Consider the following 18,243-nt stretch of genomic DNA (forward strand, 5'->3'; position numbering starts at 1 on the left):
GGCAAAATCTAATCGAATAAGTAAAAAAATAAAAGCTCACACGGGTTAGTCATGAACATTAATCAAAAGTGAGAGCAGCCACTCATCATGGCAAGTTTTGACCCAGGATTTCAAAAATCAACCCCTGCAATAAGCAAAGTGATGAATCTAAATTTAATGGGACAAAAAAAAAATTCTTATATATCCAAAAAAAAAAAATACTCCCCCATAAAAATATGAGCCCAGGTTGCTACCTGAGTCTATGTTTGGCACGCTCTTAGCCTTGTTAGGCATGCTATCACACTTAGTGCCTTGTTGGACATGTTGCCCAGCACCTCTCAGGGCTCGGGTACACACTCGAGCCTAATGATTCAATACATATTAGGCTCTGGATCAATAGGCTCAAGTAATGTTTGGGTTTATTTTTTACTTCTAGCATGTTTAGACAACTCATCTGAGCCTAGTACTTTTTTAAGAAATTTTTTAGGATTTTTTTGTGTATTTTATATTAATCCAATACATATTACATTGAATAAAACATAACTCAAAATATCATGTTAATTTATAGGGGTGAAATGACTTTTCAGCTTTTCTTATCCACAAAATAATAAAATTTATGGGTTATAAATACCCCATGAATCCTTTAAATTCTAAATTCATAATTTTTTATTTCTCTAATGCATACATATTTTTCAGAGTTTCTCTGAAATATCATTACACTGTATTTACAAAGATACCTTCAAGCTCTAAATTCACTCTTCATTCTTTATTCTCCATTCTCTATAAATATCATTTCATTCTCTTTCAATAAAGATATTTATTTAAACATCTGAGAATCATCTATCCACCATAGAAAAACCTTGTACAAGTATCAACTATCTACTACCAGTCATGTCTGACTTATTAAGTACTAGATATCTGTTATCAGTCATCTTGGTTTACCAGATACTAATTACTAGTCATCTTGATTTCTCACCTATCAACAACTTTGGCTTCCCGCATAAGTTATTGATTAGTTAAAAAGAATGAATTAAATTGTTAAAATTAAGTAATTAATTAATTATCCAATATATAAACTTTGTTACTAAATCACTCGAATTTTCAAGTACATTATCCCAAAGATAATTAATTGAGAGAGCCGAAGGAATAAGTAGGCTAACTGGATCTCTTGTCACGATAAGCCTGTAATCGGGATAGGAGGACTTCGGTACTTGCTAACCCACAATTGATAACAATGAAAAATGCAAAGTGAGTATTCATCCAGCTTCCATGTTAAAATGTTATCAAGGTTTGAAATTATATTTTCCACCTATTGCAAGAGTTCTATTTTTTTTTTTTTTATGGGGATGGGGAGATGGGGAGATCGATGGGAGTCTTTTGATCAGATAATGAAATGCATTGCTCAAACCTTGAGAGAGTCAGAATTAATTATTCTTTTATTTTTAATAATTAGGCATTGTAATCCTACCATTAAATTAATTTTCACAACTATATAATATCTGAAGCCTGCTCTTGTTTCTGGAAGCCCATGACACAAGCACCTTCATCGTCCTTCCAAGCTTCTTCATTGATTAACCTAACAAACTATACCTATTTTATATTGTGGAATTGACTGAAATTTTCACTAGAAAAGAGCATTTCCATGACTTGAAGGACCAAGATGCGTGCAAGTTGAATTGTTGCGAGCTCTTGAAAAACACCCCATTTGGCTATTAGAGAAATCACCTAGCTAGGTCTTCTCATGGGAGATGACCACAACATGGCGTCACAATTTTTTTTTTTATTTAACGTGGGTGTCCGGGTTAGTTTGCGCGCACCTCGACTAATCCCACCGGTCCTGAAGTTAACGACCATGTAAGCCTCCAGTAGTTATCATATGAGCAACCACAGGGCTCGAACCTGAGACCACAAAGAAAAAAAACTTCTTGATCCCAAGCTTTTATTATTGGGTCACCACCTAGATGGTTCATGATGTCACATTTTGATATGTATATTGGTTGTGGAGAAGGTGTGGCAATTTTTAAATAGAGAATTCTTTATGATCTAATTACTTGACATGCCAACTAACAAATCATCTCATTATTCTTATTTCAGGGCTAAAAAACACAGAGATAGTAGGATAAAAAAAACATTTAAAAAAAAAATAAAGAGAATTTATTCCAAAACCATATCAAAAGACATGTTTTTATTATATTTATATATTATTTTAATATTAAAACACTAATCCACTATACATCGTATTATTATGGAATGTAGTGATGATATAATTGCAAATGACAGTCCAATTTGTCAGTAACTCGCCTGTTGTTTTATTTTATTTCCTGTTAAAAATATAAAAAATCTCATGAGACCAAATAATTGCTTCCGATGTCTAACCTAACAATCTCCACGCTTGATTGAGTTTGATATGTTAATGTGACACCCCATCAACTTTTTTTTATTTTTCCTTTCTAATGTATGTTTGACAGTGTAGTAACAGTTGTTTTTCAAATAACTTTTCGTGTTGAAATGCATGTCAATGATTTTTTTTTATTTTTTAAAAATTATTTTTAACATCAACACATCAAAACCATCCAAAACATATAAATCATATTAAATTTTGGTAAAAAAAAATGAATTTTTTTGGAACGCGGTTTACACACCGCGTTCCCAAACAGTTTCTGTAATTTACTTTCAGACCATGTTTATTTCAATAGAAAAGCAATAAATAACTTATTTATTAAATCCCACTCGAGTCAACTCATGACTTGATTTAAGTTTCAAATTATAAGTTAGACGGATTAATTTAGAACGATATTATTTTAATAATTTATTTTTAAAAATAAAAATAAATTTTTATTCTAATTTAATTTAATTTAAAACTTAAACTGAATCAAGTTTTAAATTAAATCACCAAATTAACATGATGAAGCAGTTCGAGTTTAAGAACATGCAAGGTTTGAATTAATTATCATAAATGTATGTAAGACTTAATCACAATAAAATAAAATAAAACTTAATATTATTACATAAAAATGGACTGATAATAAAGATGACAATTTAACTTGAATATATCAACCCAAATATCAACTGTAATTAAATAAATAATTTTAAAATTTTAAAAAATTACATATATCTCAAGTTAATTATGTACTAAATGTAAATAATATAGCATTTGGGCTCGGGTTTCAAGTTTGGGTTATAGATACTCGAAATCCTATCATGTTCGGGTATAAAAAATACACATCTGTTTGGGTCGGGTTTGGATATAAAAAACACATAGATGTTTGGGTTGGATTCGGGTAGTTATTTTGGTTTCAAGTTTGGGTATAAATAATACAAAACCAGACCTATGGGTATTTATTACCATCCCACCTAAAAATAAACAAATTAGAGATGAGCAAAAAAACCGACAAACCAATTAAATAAAAAAAATCAAACCATAAAAAACTGATTAAATATTCTGTTCGGTTCAGTTTCGGTTTCATAAGCCTGAAATAGAAAAATCTCAACCAAACCAAACCGGTTTAGTTAAAAATAAACTGAATTGAACCGAAAAACCGAACCAAAACCAATCCCATCAGAAAGCCCAAAAAAAAGCCCAAAAAATAATATAGTTTTTAGTTTTTAATATAAAATAATCAAACCTAACCGAAACCAAACCAAACCAAACTGAAATCAGTCGATTAGGTTTTAGTTTTTAATATAAAATAATTGAACCGAATCAAAATCAATCGGTTGAAATTGATTTTTGTTTGATTTTGATTTTATTTTTTATATTTTATAAAATTTTAATTTGATTATTTTTATAGGTAAAAATTAAATAAAAAAAATAATCTCTCTTAAAAAGAAGATGTATGTCATCTAACCTTCTACCCAAACAAAGCCATAAATTTGATGTCCCCTAATTTGGACACAATTACAATTTAATCCCCGAAAAACGGAAGAGAGTCAAAGCTTCCTTCCCATCACCAACAGCAACAGCATCAACGCCAGCACTCCTCCCTTTTCTCCATTTCCATTTCCCTTCCATTTATATATAAATAAATCTCTCTCTCTTTCTCTCATTCTCAATCAAAGCAAACAGAGTTGCAAAGAAAAAAAGGGGCAAAAACAAAAACAAAAAAACCCCTTTTAGTATTCTTTTATAGATAGATTTCAGTTATCAAGAATTGCCAAAGGTTTCTATTTCTCTAAGTTGATCTTTAATTTTAGTAACAGATCTGTGGTTTTTGTTCTAATCCATTGTTAATTCTTGACAGTCTCAGCTGCATTGATTGCATTTTGAAAATTTTGGATCAAATTATGAGGTGAATCAGGTAGTGGGTTTTTGTTTCTGTATTGAATTACAAATGTATTGCTTTCATGGGTTTTTCTTTTTATGCAAAATCTGAAATGGGTTTTCTTTGTTGTGTAAAATCTGAAAGGGGTTTTTAAGTAAAATCTGAAATGGGTTTTCTTTTTTATGCACAAATGTGTTGATTGTATTGAGGTTTTGGGATTTTGATAGATCTGGATCAAGGAGATAGAGTGATTTTGAATAGAAGTGAAAATGAGTGAGGGCCAGAAATTCCAGCTAGGGACCGTTGGGGCTTTGAGTTTATCAGTGGTTTCGTCGGTTTCTATTGTGATTTGCAATAAGGCTCTCATTAGCACTCTTGGCTTCACTTTTGGTGAGTGTTTATATTTGCATACCCTCTCCTTTTAAGCATAATGTATTTTGTTTGCTTAGATTAGATTTGATTTTTGTGAAGTTATGATTGTTACGTTGTTGAATCACTTTTTATGTTGCGGTATTCAATATTTATTCAATATAAATGTGTCTTTTTTTAGAACATGATTGTGGATAGTTGGATGGGGAGTTTGCTGGTTATATTAGATGCCAAAATTCATTTTATAAGGACAAGTTTTATGATTATGCATGGGTGGTAATTGTGTGAGGTCATGAATAATGGAATAGGAGACCATATGCTCATTTTTCAGAAATTATGGAACGGATAAAAATGGTGTTTTTTGTAAGTAAAAGCTCAAGACCGCATGGTCTTCATCATTTAGTGTAAATTTAAAAAACTGTTTATGGTTTGTCACGTTGTATTGTTTCCAATGCATCTTTGTAAGGTTTTACAACCAATTGATCATGGACACATAGCGCATAAGAAGTCAATCTTATTAGTTACTGATCATCAATTGATGTTTTATAGTGTGGGATTTCATTTGTTGACTGTAGTATCTGATGTGTTCCAACTGCAATATGATGCAATGAAATGATGATTTCATATATTCTTGCCTTGCTTCTTTCTTTATACTCGGATGCAAGCATATGGCATATAATCACTGGCAGTTTTTGATGATGATAGTAAATGGGTGGAAACTCTGTATGCGGTCATTTTTCTTTAGATGTGCTTGATTTGAATTATCATCACTATTTTTGTTGCTCAGCATTTTATTTTTTCTAATTTTTGCCATCATGTAAACTAACTTATTTTTTGGCAAATGCAGCCACAACATTGACAAGCTGGCATCTTCTGGTCACGTTTTGTTCTCTTCACATTGCATTATGGATGAAATTGTTTGAACACAAGCCTTTTGATGCAAGAGCAGTAATGGGATTTGGCATACTAAATGGGATATCCATTGGACTTTTGAATCTTAGCTTGGGTTTCAACTCAGTTGGTTTTTATCAGGTATGCTGTCTTCTCTGTGCCAGACTTATGATCTGGTATGCATTTTTCTTCCCAACCAGTATGCTATTATGTATGATCAGTGGCCATGGAATTTGATTTACATACTCTATCATTCTTTGACAGTAGCATCTTGATGCAGTAGACTAGAAAGTCATTTTAAGTGCTTTTGTGTTTCAGGGGGGTGGTAAACAGTAAAAACAAAAGGTGCTTAATACTTTCCTGTGATTTAAATGAGACCAGGTTGTTGTTTATTAAACTCTTCCTTGTAAAGTATGAATTGACTGTGGATAGGTTGGGTTTCCCTTTGCAGCATCTTGATTTGTTGACATCAAGTAATATCATATTTAGTGAAAGTCCTTTGGTTGACCTTTTTTTCTGTCATATGTTAACTATTGTCCTGTCCACTTTAATCCTTGATGCTAGGTTTTCTTTTCCCTTATAAACCATTTTGGAGCAATAGCTTATGAAAATTTATTTACTTTCTTTTCCCATTTTTTAGATGACAAAATTGGCTATCATCCCATGTACTGTTCTTTTGGAGACGCTTTTCTTCCGTAAGCAATTCAGGTCAGTCTGAATTATTGAGTATATTGTTTATTGAGAAATTTTTAGGCCTGCCACTAATGTAACTAATGTTGTTTTCATAAGTTATGTGACAACAATTTAATTTTTGATGCACTTGCTCAAGTTGTATATGTGGTTACTCTTGCCTGCTGTACTTGTGATACTGCAGTCGGAGTATCCAGCTTTCACTGACCATTCTTCTTATGGGTGTTGGAATTGCAACTGTGACTGATCTTCAGCTCAATGTCCTGGGATCTATCTTGTCTCTGCTTGCAGTCCTTACAACCTGTGTTGCTCAGATTGTATCCTTAGCTGAAGTTCCTTTGCTAATTGCTATTTGATTTCTTTTCTTCTACTTTAAGATACCTTATTTAGTCGTTTCAATGGTAAGCAAAAGCAAAGGAAATATATAATAAGCGCTGTACTGTGTGGCTACCATCACTTCATTCTTAGGGAAGTCTGTGTCTTTTGTTTTTTATTTTTGTTGTTTTGTTAAAATCTTAACCAGTGCATTTCAGATGACCAATACCATCCAGAAGAAGTTCAGAGTCTCTTCAACACAACTTCTGTACCAGTCTTGCCCCTATCAGGCATTAACCTTGTTCATTGTTGGCCCATTCCTGGATGGGCTTCTGACTAACAAAAACGTTCTTGCTTTCAAATACACCCCTCTAGTGCTGGTGAGAATTGAGGAATACTTTAACCTCTTTACTGGCATTTTCTTTGTTTTCTTGCTTCTGACATTTTCTGTGCATTATGTGGTTGCAGTTCTTCATTGTTCTATCCTGCCTGATCTCTGTCTCTGTGAACTTCAGTACTTTTCTGGTGATTGGAAAGACATCTCCGGTCACCTATCAAGTCCTAGGACATCTGAAAACATGCCTAGTTTTGGCATTTGGCTATGTTCTCCTTCGTGATCCATTTAGCTGGCGCAACATTTTGGGAATCCTCATTGCAGTGGTTGGAATGGTACTGTATTCTTACTGTTGCACTCTTGAGAATCAGCAGAAGCAAAATGAAGCACCAGCAAAATTGCCTGAGGTAATTCTCTTACCTCTCTTTCATGTTATGAGTGCTAAGTTAGTTAGTGCTTGTAAGCTTTTTCAGACATCTTATGCTCTCATATTTTGAATGGGTTTTAGGTCAAGGAAAGTGAAACTGATCCTTTAATCAGCGCAGAAAATGGAACTGGGATCTTAGCTGATGGTGGCGTACCAAAAGTAGTCCCCTTGTGGAACTCAAACAAGGACTTGGATGCATAAACATTCTCATTTTTATAAATTCATTTACTCTGGATCAAAATCTGGAAACAAAACTGTCTCAGCAATGAAGATGTTGCTGGCAAGGGTGTATCACATAGCTGGAGTTGTGGTATTCTGAGATCGTTGCATCTATTATTTCAGATAAAAGAGTTGAACAAACATGTCATTAATATAGCAGTTTTGGCTTAGTTTTGTATGAATCGCACATGGGCAATGGTATGATACTAGGATTTGGTTTCTTAAATGTTTACTTTTGTTACAGCAGGCTGCAAAACTTTTACTATTTGTTCTCTGGTTGTATTCCTATTCATCGGTGAAGAACAAATACATATCTTGTCCTCTAAGTTGCCAGTAAGTCAGCTCTTCTAGTGCTTCTGAAACTTTCTACCTTCATTAATGCTTAGAGATCAATAAATTGCTTCTGAACCCAATTTTCGAAGGAATGTTGCAAGAAACTAAGAATGGTCAATGCATGCATGCCATGGTGAATGGCTCATCACACTTCTTGGCAAATGTTGCTCTTTTTGACAGCTTCATTAATATTTCTAGGCTCATCACACTTCTTTTTGCTCTTTTGGCTAATGTTGCTCTCTTTGACGGCTTCAAATGTTGATTCGACATTAATTAAGAGCTTTGGCATTGATTATCATAAGAACCTTGACATGGTCTAAGATACACTTTATCAGCCTGAATGTGAATTAATCGGTAATTGCACCTCTTGAAACGAGTCTAGATTCATTAAACCTCGCAACAAACCCCCAAAACCTAATTGTCACAGAGGGGATAAGGAAAACAGAGGAAGAAAGAAAAGAAGCAAAAGTCATCAACAATTCGAGGGAGTGGCTTTTCCATTATAATTGGCGGCAGGCATTTTGCTGGGGATACTTGGAATGTAGAAACCTGTCTGCAACTTGATGTATTGTTGAGTGTCGCTGAATGTCAAAGGTCCCATATCTAGGCACCCAATTCCACCAAGGGGCCAGAAGCCAGTAGGTCAGAGCCCACTGCCTGCCTAAATATCTATAGATCGTAGCTTAGGCTCTTCTGGTGCGAATTGTTAGGCTGAAATGCTCTACAGTCTTTTTCTATCAACACTTGACGGTTGATAAGATGATTGAAAGTCAAGAGACGAGAAGAAGCCTCATGGCTAAGAGGCAGAAGTACAACTTTAGGTAAAGGAGCATGCTAGTTGCTAGATGTTCCCACATAGCCAAGAGGAGACCCAGAAGAGACATAAACATGGATTGGTACAATCATTAATTTTTATTTTGTTTTTTTTGTTTTTATTAATGTGTAGATCAGTTAATATATATTTTAATTAATTTCATGAGTTCTGAAATTAACAATTATGTAAGTTTTTAATGATTTTGAGATTTATAAAACTTGAACTGATGATTTTTAAAGAGTAAATTTAGAGTTTAACTAGTTAAATTAAACCTTTCAGAGTTAGAATATATAAACTAATCTGAATATTTATAATTATATATATATAAAAAACTAGCCACCGTGTTTTTCTTGGATGGACAGCAAGTTTAGGCAGGCAAAGGTGAAGATTACAAACTGTGATACGTTACTTAGGGTTTGGCCTCAAATATGGCAGTCGACAATAATAATTTGATGGAGTAATTAATTAATTATCTCTTTGGATTGTATGTCAGAATTAGAGTTGTGAGCGTCAAGTCGTCTGGATATTCAAAGGAGTTGACTTTTGTGATGTCCATATCCAAAAGGTTATCAATCCCTAATGAAGAGTGCAAGTAACCATTTGCCGTGTCAAATATTCTATGGGCATCAGACTTATTTTGGATCCCCTGCTTTTTAGTTTTTTTTTTTTTTAATTTGAATTCCTGTTTTTTTAAATAAATAAATAAATAAAATTGCTAGATACAGAGTAGAGTGCTCTAATTAATGTTCTTATTGTTAAAAAAAAAGGAAGAGAGAGCAAGCCTAATCGCTAATTAAGAACATCAGTCGGGGCTGGCTACAGAGATGACACCTTGCATGCATGCAAGATGCCACGCCCAAGCTAATCCTGTGATTTTATGGCTCATTAAAGTGTCATTAATTAACGTTATGATCACACATTAAGCTCGTCGATTTAGATACAATGAATAAATATTATAATTACCGTGTACGGCCATATGATTAATTAAGAGGATATGCTCTTTTTTTTATAGGGAAAAATGTAATTTTATTATTATTGTGATTTTATAAAATCCAAATAAAGATAATAAAGATGAAAATCAGATTTAACATAATGAAAATGGATTCGAGAATTAAGATATATAGTAATTATTGAGATTTTGTGTAGCATTTCATTAAGTCTTTTCAATTTAGGAATCCTTCATTAAATACATTGAACTTCCTCTTTCGGTTATCCATAATATAAACTTTAATTTAATTATGAGTTTCAATTCTAGAAATTAACTTTCGGTTACCGACGTCTTATTTTATCAAGGCCAACATAAATAAAATAAAAAATAAAAATTGAGGGAAAGAACCAAATAAAACTATGGAATTTAGATTATATGAATCTGAATTTTATTATTTGTTTTTTTAACGGTATAAATTGAGGGAAAGAACCAAATAAAATATTTTATTTCATTGAAAATAACTATTTTAAATTAATATTTTTTATATAAAAAATCAACAAACGAACAAACAAAAACTGCTTGGAGTAAATGCAAACGAAACATAACAAAACAATCCAATCTTTCTCTTTCAAGTTCTTGTATCTCCTTCTTTATTCTTATATAATCTCATAATTATTAAACCCGTTATATGATAAACCTAGATTAAAATTAACTCATGCTCAAGACAGTTAACTTGAATTAACTTAATTATTTAAATAAATTAAAATAATTAACTTAATATTTTTTTTAAAAAAAACAGCCAGCAAGTTATTAATCGGATCTAAATAAGTTTTCATCGGATTTTTAATAAGGACACACCACATCAATTCTTCTTTCTGATCTAGAATCCAGATCAGCCCGGTTCTAAATCGATTCAACTGGCCGTATATCACTCTTATCATAATAATAATAATAATAATAATTCTCCTTCTTTACTTTTTCTTCACTTCCTTTCCGTCGCATCTCATCAGACTGACATGCAAACAAACGACCTGTGAATCAATAAATCAAAACCCCACACAAACATCGTATAAAATTCCAAAGAAAACCCAAAGATATTAAGAAAAGAATCCTTTCTCTTCCTTTGTTTTTTTTCTCTTTTTTGGTTTCTGGGTTCTTAAAATTGTTCTTTCCTCATCTTCTGTGTAAATAATAATAGTAATAACAATTCAATTTCAATCCTCGAAAAAGAAACCTTTTTTTCTCTCTCTTACTATAGTAGAAGGAAAAAAAGAAAGAAAAAGAAAAAAACGGCAGCAAATGATATGATCCTGTCAAGCAAGAAGAAAATCTCTTCTTTCAAGAAATAAATCTGTGGGTTTTGTTAGAATTTCAGTTTTAAATAATGGGTGATCTTCAAGTTTGTGACTTTCCGACTGAAAACGGCCATCTTCACCACCACCATCATCACCAAAACGATCATGATCATCACCATGGTCTTCTGGGTTCGGGTCAAGACCCGGTTTCTCCTTCTTTTACTTCGAATCCGGATCCTTGGTCAATTGTGGAAGAGAATTGGGAGAGAGCAGAGGAATTTACGAGAGAGATTGTTTATAGAATTCACCCAACTGTAGAATCCAATTTCAAGAGGAAACAAGTTATTGGTTATGTTCAAAGACTCATTAAATCCTCTCTTGGATTTGAGGTTATATTTTAAACAATCCCTTTCCCTTGCATAATTTCTCTTTTTGTTAATTTTCTTTTGATGTTTTTTAGTGGTTTTGTGATGTGGGTTTTTGCTAAAATTTGTTTTTTGGGGTTAATGTGGTTTATTTTGGTGATTATAGGTGTTAATGTAGTTATTTCAACTTAATTTAATATGTCTTGTTCCTGTCTTTTTTTAAAAAAAAATTATTATTGCTAGGAGGAATAGGGTTATTTTGTGAATTTGTTTGTATTGTGAAAGTTGAGTTACAATAGTGAAAATTTGGGATGTTGAAGTGTATGGAGTGGTGATGTTATAAACTGTTTTTGTGTTTGGAAATTGTAGTTGGTTAAGGGGTTTTTGGTGATATAATGCTTTCAAGGATTGGAAAATGGAGTTTAGGGTGAGAGGTTTTTTTTTTTTTTTACGTTAATGATTAGTGATTTTACAGTATAAAGGAAGATTAGGTGGTTTGCGTGAATGAGCTCTTTGCGGAGTAATGTTGTGGACAATTTGATTGACTGAGGTAGATACTAATCATGATGATTAGGATTGCAGAGGTATACTTATGTTATTGTGTGTAGTTAACTGGATTTTGCTGCTGAATAGCTGAAATGTATGGTATGAGTGCGAGTGTTCATTGATGTGGTGGGGTGATCCTCGGATCTGTTGAAAACTGGATAGTTAGTAGTTGTAAAGTGACCTTTAATGTTTCGATTCTAATCTTGATTCCTGCAGCTGAATTTGGAAGGGTTTATTACTTGAAAGATCAATTGAAATATTTATTACATCGACAATTTTTTGTTGAGATAAATCACACCCAATAAGTTAAGATTGGTATCTGTCTATTCCATTGCCTGCACTGCTTTCTGAAATATCATGAGCTCTAAAAAACACAGAAATAGCTGCAAAAGATATGACTACTCTTTGAATGTGAAAATTGAGTTATAGTAGTGGCAGTCAGGTTCTTAACGAGTGTAGGATAGTGATGCTATCAAAAGTGTTTGTGTTTGGATATTCCTGTCAGTGATGGAGTTGTTGGTGATGCGGTGTTCTAATAATTTGATGAACATTCGTAGTGGAGAGATGGAGACAGAGCTGGTGTTTGTGCATGTTTGTGATTGGAAGTATGAAGTAAGATTTGGTGGTTTATGGTTACGGACCCTTAGGCCTTTACAAGATAATTTATTTTAATCCAATCAACTCAAAGTAAAATTCTAATCATGATGATTAGAATTCTTAGTGTAGGAATCAATGTGTTTTGTTTATGTGGTTGATCAGTTATTGTGATTCATGAATTGTAATGCAAGAATAGGTTAATGAGTATGAGTTCATTACAGAGTAAATTTCTCATCATGATTAGGTTGCAGAAGTAGATTTTCATTCTGTGTGAGGTTAACTGGAGTTGTACTGGTGTGTTGTTTGTCATGTTTGACATGAGTACAGGTGTTTAGGCACGTGGCAGGGAGGTCCTGAGGTAAAAGCCTTGATGTTGCAGTAGTTGTAACGAGATTGTGAAAGTTCTAGTTCTGGTTCTGGTGCTGATGCCTAAAGCTTAAATTGAAATGATTTAGTTGGGATTTCAATTGTTGGTGTAAACATTATCACACTTTTAACTTTTCTCAGTTTAAGCATCACCCATTAAGTCAAGATTGGTATCTATCTGCTTGATTGTGATCACTTTCTGTAATTAGTGTTTAATACATAGGAGTTACAGTTAATTTCAATGATGTGGATGCTAATGGAATTTGTACCCTTTTCTGGTCATTCTTTCTTACAGGTGTTCCCATATGGGTCAGTTCCTTTAAAGACATATCTCCCTGATGGGGATATTGACTTGACTGCCATTAGCAGTCCTGCCATTGAGGAAGCTTTGGTCTCTGATATTCATGTTGTTCTAAGAAGAGAAGAGCTGAATGAGGATTCTACATTTGAAGTGAAGGATGTCCATTGCATTGATGCCGAGGTTCTTCTCATGCAGATGCCTTATCTTTTATTGCAGTTCTAATTAGTTTAAAGTAGAGAAATTGGTACTTTTGCAGAATGAATGTTCCAGTCACTTCCCTTGTTCCTTCACTTCTGGTTGATTCTGGGTATTTGTTGGCAGGTTAAGCTTATAAAATGTATTGTACAGAATACAGTGGTGGATATTTCCTTCAATCAATTAGGAGGACTTTGCACCCTATGCTTTCTTGAAGAGGTATGATTCTTATCTTCATTGGCTTTCTGGATGAGTTTATGTATTTGTAATATAGTTGCAGCATCGAGTCCATGAATTTGTCTTTTGCACTTATTTTAGGAAAGGTGATTCTTAAATTAATTTATGTCTTCTAGCGCCATGGTCTGTTGTAGCACCCAGCTCCCTGATAAAATTAGGATCAAAATTTACAAGTGCTGTAGAATATGATTTTGGTCAAGTTTTGATTGTCATTTTAATATCTCTTGTATGCAGGTTGATCGGCTTGTTGGAAAAAATCACCTCTTCAAACGCAGCATTATTTTGATCAAGGCTTGGTGCTACTATGAGAGTCGAATTCTTGGTGCCCATCATGGTTTGATTTCAACGTATGCTTTGGAAACGCTGATTCTGTACATCTTCCATCTATTTCACTGTTCCTTAAATGGGCCTTTGGCGGTAAGATTTAGAGGAATTAACAGTGGATTGTGCTTGTGCTTCTTCAATTGAAATATTGCAGTGTGCATGCAGTATCTCCATGTGTGCAAATTGCAGCGCTCTATGCATTCATGAACCATTGAATGTGCATGCATTTTCTGTAGGTTCTCTACAGATTTCTGGATTACTTCAGCAAGTTTGACTGGGAGAATTATTGTATTAGTTTAAACGGACCAGTTTGCAAATCTTCCCTTCCCAATATTGTTGGTGAGATACTTGCTGCATTCTTTTTAACAAACCAGTTTCTGATGTTATAGATCGTTTGATGGATTCATATTTGTCTTATGCTTTGTCTCTTTTTGTGCAGCTGAGCCACTTGAAAATGGGCAAGGTGAATTGTTGCTTAGTGATGAATTTCTCAAAGATTGTGCTGATAGGTTCTCTGTCCCATCAAGAAAGCCTGAGATGAATTCACGGCCTTTTCCCCAAAAACATCTTAATATAGTTGATCCTTTGAAGGAGAATAACAACCTTGGGCGCAGCGTCAACAGAGGTTTGAAGCTCTCTTTTTCTCTTTTAATACTGTGGCACAACAAGAAGAAGAATTTGTATTGACTGATGTACCTGACCTTGGATATGGATTTTCTTTTTCATCACATTGAAATTGTCAAATTTTCAGTGACGTCAAAACTGAGTAGTTTTAATTGTTAAACTCTGTTTTTCTACTGCTCATAGCATGACCATCATGGCTTTTGCCCCGAGATTATTAATGGAATTAGCACCACTGACAAATCCATTGTTAGCACTACCTCCTCTACACTTTTGCCCCATGACTACCATGGCTGCATAGCTACCTTAGATTCTTTTGTTTTGCTTACCTTTGGTGGAAGGTTTGTTCTGCATTGTGCCATAAAATCTAAGCTGTTTATCTTGTGCTAAAGGACAAGGGTAGCAGATGACATTATTCTTCTGCTTTTTTTTTAATGGGATTCTGTGCAGTTTAATAAATGACAATTTGTTTTGCGCCTGTTTGTTTGCATGTTGAGTCCAACTAAATGGGCACTTAAGAATGTTTGTGTTATCCCATGCCAATGATTATACCGTGGTTTTTTTGCAGGTAATTTCTTTCGAATAAGGAGTGCCTTCAAATATGGAGCTCGCAAGCTTGGCCAAATTCTTTTGTTACCCAAAGAGAGAATAGCTGATGAGCTCAAAATATTCTTCGCAAATACTTTGGATAGGCATGGAAGCGACTATTGGACAGAAGTGGGAAATTCTGAATTAGCATCTGGTGCTAGAAGTTCTGATAACTCAGCATCATGGTCATCACATTCCGATACTTGCTCTGAAGATGACATACATCTGAAATTGAATGGTGGCTATGATAATGATACACTATTTTCTGAAAAATCTAATCATACCCCCCGTTTGCATTTCCCAGGGCTATCTGAAGGAAATAGAGAAATGCTTATAAATTTTAGTGCTGATGATGAAATGAGCTGCATTTTTAGGCCAGAACCAAAACAGAACCATTTTCAGAGTAGTAATTCAGTCTGTTCATGTACCAAGCATGAAGGAATAGCTCCATCTGTTTCAACAACCCCAAATCCTGCTGATAATGTCCCCGAGAACCTATCAACTACTCGAGTAGAAAAAGACTTTGTTGGCATTACTGGAAACTCCCAACCTTTGAAATCCTTGTTGGGACTCAGAGGGGATCACAATGGCCACTTGCAAAGTTTGGCATATAGTCAGTATTGCCATATGTATGCTGTATCTGCACCTATACCACCCTGTCCTTCCATGTTGCCTCTGTCAGAGAATAAGAATCGTTGGGAAACCGTTCAGCAATCCCTACAATTGAAGCAGAATGGTCATTCTCAAATGAACACAAACCATGTTTTTGGAACACAACTCTATTGTGTTAACCCAGGGGGGCCATTTAGAGCTGCTACTGATTCTGAAGAAAAGAAGAAACGACGAGGAACAGGAACATACATTCCCAACATGGTATTTCCAAGTGACTATTATGCTCTCTGGCATTTATGCTTTTTGATGATTGTTGGCATGACATCCATTTTATTTTTTTTATAGATTCCAGGTCTCATAGTTTTTCCTTGCTTATGATTTCGCAGAGTTATCACTCAAGTAGGGGGGATAGGCTGTCCTTGGGAAGAGGGAGGACTCAACCACAAGCAAATCATGGTCAGTTGCACAAATATGCCCATGAAAACGGTTTGCCTACAACTTTGCAGGAGAAGAATCTCTCTGAACATGGCCATGATCTTTCAGAGGCCGAATACCCACATCTTGGTAATGGGAAGCCTGTGCCACTAGAGGCCCACCATTCTTACCCCTCTGTATGGGGATCTTCCAATGCCAATGGTTCCTCCCGTGCATTTGTGAGAACTGATTGTGAGTCTCGGGGCCTTCAGCATCCTGAAGGGCCTCCTTCCACGTCAGATTTGGTGGTCCTGTCATGCCCTGGGACCTCAGCTACAAGCCCTGTCGCATCAACAGCCAAGGACCTCGAGATTTTAGAAAATGAGCAAGAAAGGTAAATAGACTTTCCTAGAATCTGTAAATTTATATTTTCAATAAAAGAGGATAATTTAAGGGTTTTTCGTTTTTAATATTTTTTCTTTATAGAAGGTGGTACTTTATTAATACCTCATCATCTGGATTTTAGGGCTTTATTGCAGCAATATCATCTTAAAGACAATGTTCATTTTCCTCCTCTGACTCAATGAAGGATTTTGAAGCGTAGATTAACTGAAGATAATGACTATAGATTCTAATGACTATCCAAGATTCGGTGAAGACTTATGTTTTGCTTTTCTTCTTCACTTCCGTTTGGAGATTGAGGTCATTCTAATGTAGAAAACGACTATTTTTGTCCGCCATGATGGTTTTCTACGCTGACTCTCTGTAACACCGGCGTTTGTTTCTTAGATCTTATGTTTCCATTTAAATGTTTGTAGGATTTGAAGGTAGTCTAACAGAAAAGGTTTGTGTAGATATCTTTTCAGTGAATATAGAAACATCCGAACATCGATTGTTGATGATAAATTTCAGCTTTGCAGTGAAGACTAGTGGATATTTGAATTCAAGTTTTGGTCTCCAACAGAGGAAACTTTTGAATTTGCCCTGTGAATACCCCGTGCCAAATACCCTACAACATGGAGTGGGGAGGACACAGAATTATCGAAGTTTTTTTTTTTTTTTTCTATGCTTTGGTGGAGTTAAATCCTCTGGGTGCTGAAAATCTTCCAAAATGTTGAGTTAAAATCCTGAGAACTTTGTCATTATGACCTTCTCATCCATCATCTAATCCAAGTGTGGACTTGCTGTCCCTGAAATTTGTCACGAATCTCCCTGTTCTTCACGCCACACAATCCCTTCTTATAATTTCTCTCTGTTTTTTCTCAGTGGTGAACTTGGATCATACTAACACCACCATTTTTAGAAAAGAAGGCCAGAAATCATCTATAATTAGTGTTGGGGTTGCTGATTCGAGATAGAAAACGAAGACAATGGAGATGTCTCTCTCACCAAGCATATTTTTATTCCTTCAAGTTAACCAATCGCAACATTAAATTAAAAAAAATGATATCTAATGCAATAATCAATTGAAATAGTTTTGGTTAAAAAAAAAAATTTCTATTTTTTTATTGCAACTCGTAATTATCATTACTAAAAAGGTATGTCTATCATTAAATAATTTAACTCAGCCTTACAATATAGTTTGAAAAATAAAATTCTCCAATATATATGTTTGTTGTTGATATGTTATTCTGCCAAAAAACAGAAATATAGAACAAAATTCAGAAATCAAGAGCTCAGATGCGCTCGCTTTCGTCCGATGATGATCAGACGGTAGTGATAGACCCTATCATCACGTTGAGCACAGAGGTCATCACAGCTCAGGATTTGCACCAGCCGGGAATCGAACCCGGGTCTGTACCGTGGCAGGGTACTATTCTACCACTAGACCACTGGTGCTTGTTGATTCTCTTCTCCAATATAAACATAATTAAATACATTACATTTGTCATAGGAATTTAGAATCAATGATTGTTAGAAATTACAATTATTAAATTCAGCACTATTGCTTAGATTGTTAGTCTTTGCATTGGAAATACCATAATATACACTCCCTTAGCTTTATACCAGATTTGTTGCCCATACTTGGCCGCGGCCTGGTTAAATATATACTTTTTACATTAAAAAAGAATACTAAGAAAAAAACAATTTTCTTTATGAAAACACGATAACTCTATATTAAACAAAATAAAAAGGATATAGATAAAGCTCAATCTCTAGAAAATAAAATATTGTAGGATGAAAAAATACACAATTAACAAAAAGTTAAAAAAACTCGATC

General features: G+C 34.2%; 2 protein-coding genes and 2 non-coding genes across 5 annotated transcripts; 2 read left to right on the plus strand and 2 right to left on the minus strand.

Moving 5' to 3' along the window:
- The first annotated feature begins 3,889 nt into the window (after positions 1 to 3,889).
- Positions 3,890 to 7,823, plus strand: LOC133668784 (UDP-xylose transporter 3). Of its 2 annotated transcripts, none has more exons than XM_062088787.1 (9): positions 3,890 to 4,139; positions 4,221 to 4,277; positions 4,469 to 4,631; positions 5,458 to 5,642; positions 6,142 to 6,209; positions 6,376 to 6,508; positions 6,725 to 6,886; positions 6,975 to 7,247; positions 7,349 to 7,823. In XM_062088787.1, exons 3-9 carry the CDS (start codon positions 4,511 to 4,513, stop codon positions 7,466 to 7,468), a joined length of 1,062 nt encoding a protein of 353 aa, XP_061944771.1. In that variant the 5' UTR covers positions 3,890 to 4,139; positions 4,221 to 4,277; positions 4,469 to 4,510; the 3' UTR covers positions 7,469 to 7,823. The 2 variants fall into 2 exon arrangements, with proteins under 2 accessions (XP_061944771.1, XP_061944772.1); XM_062088788.1 differs by having other exon boundaries at positions 4,221 to 4,268.
- Positions 7,824 to 10,470: 2,647 nt separating this feature from the next.
- LOC133668590 (uncharacterized) lies at positions 10,471 to 16,969 on the plus strand. Its single transcript, XM_062088539.1, has 9 exons — positions 10,471 to 11,245; positions 13,026 to 13,211; positions 13,353 to 13,445; positions 13,698 to 13,880; positions 14,024 to 14,126; positions 14,227 to 14,412; positions 14,977 to 15,869; positions 15,995 to 16,416; positions 16,549 to 16,969. The coding sequence occupies exons 1-9, from the start codon at positions 10,946 to 10,948 to the stop codon at positions 16,607 to 16,609; spliced, it is 2,427 nt and encodes an 808-aa protein (XP_061944523.1). The 5' UTR covers positions 10,471 to 10,945; the 3' UTR covers positions 16,610 to 16,969.
- A 725-nt stretch (positions 16,970 to 17,694) lies between these two features.
- LOC133668866 (small nucleolar RNA snoR114) lies at positions 17,695 to 17,784 on the minus strand. Its single transcript, XR_009833820.1, has one exon. It is a non-coding gene; the product is annotated as a small nucleolar RNA snoR114 (small nucleolar RNA).
- A 6-nt stretch (positions 17,785 to 17,790) lies between these two features.
- Positions 17,791 to 17,861, minus strand: TRNAG-GCC (transfer RNA glycine (anticodon GCC)). The gene has a single exon. It is a non-coding gene; the product is annotated as a tRNA-Gly (tRNA).
- Positions 17,862 to 18,243: the final 382 nt, after the last annotated feature.

Source organism: Populus nigra, chromosome 11 (genome assembly GCF_951802175.1).
Source record: "Populus nigra chromosome 11, ddPopNigr1.1, whole genome shotgun sequence".
Taxonomy (NCBI): Eukaryota; Viridiplantae; Streptophyta; class Magnoliopsida; order Malpighiales; family Salicaceae; genus Populus; species Populus nigra.

Coding starts and splice junctions, on each gene's coding strand:
- LOC133668784 (XM_062088787.1), top strand. CDS start 4,511: ATGAGTGAGGGCCAGAAATTCCAGCTAGGGACCGTTGGGGCTTTGAGT. Junction 4,632..5,457: donor CACTCTTGGCTTCACTTTTG/GTGAGTGTTTAT, acceptor TGGCAAATGCAG/CCACAACATTGACAAGCTGG. Junction 6,210..6,375: donor TTCTTCCGTAAGCAATTCAG/GTCAGTCTGAAT, acceptor GTGATACTGCAG/TCGGAGTATCCAGCTTTCAC.
- LOC133668590 (XM_062088539.1), top strand. CDS start 10,946: ATGGGTGATCTTCAAGTTTGTGACTTTCCGACTGAAAACGGCCATCTT. Junction 13,881..14,023: donor CCTTAAATGGGCCTTTGGCG/GTAAGATTTAGA, acceptor CATTTTCTGTAG/GTTCTCTACAGATTTCTGGA. Junction 15,870..15,994: donor GAACATACATTCCCAACATG/GTATTTCCAAGT, acceptor ATGATTTCGCAG/AGTTATCACTCAAGTAGGGG.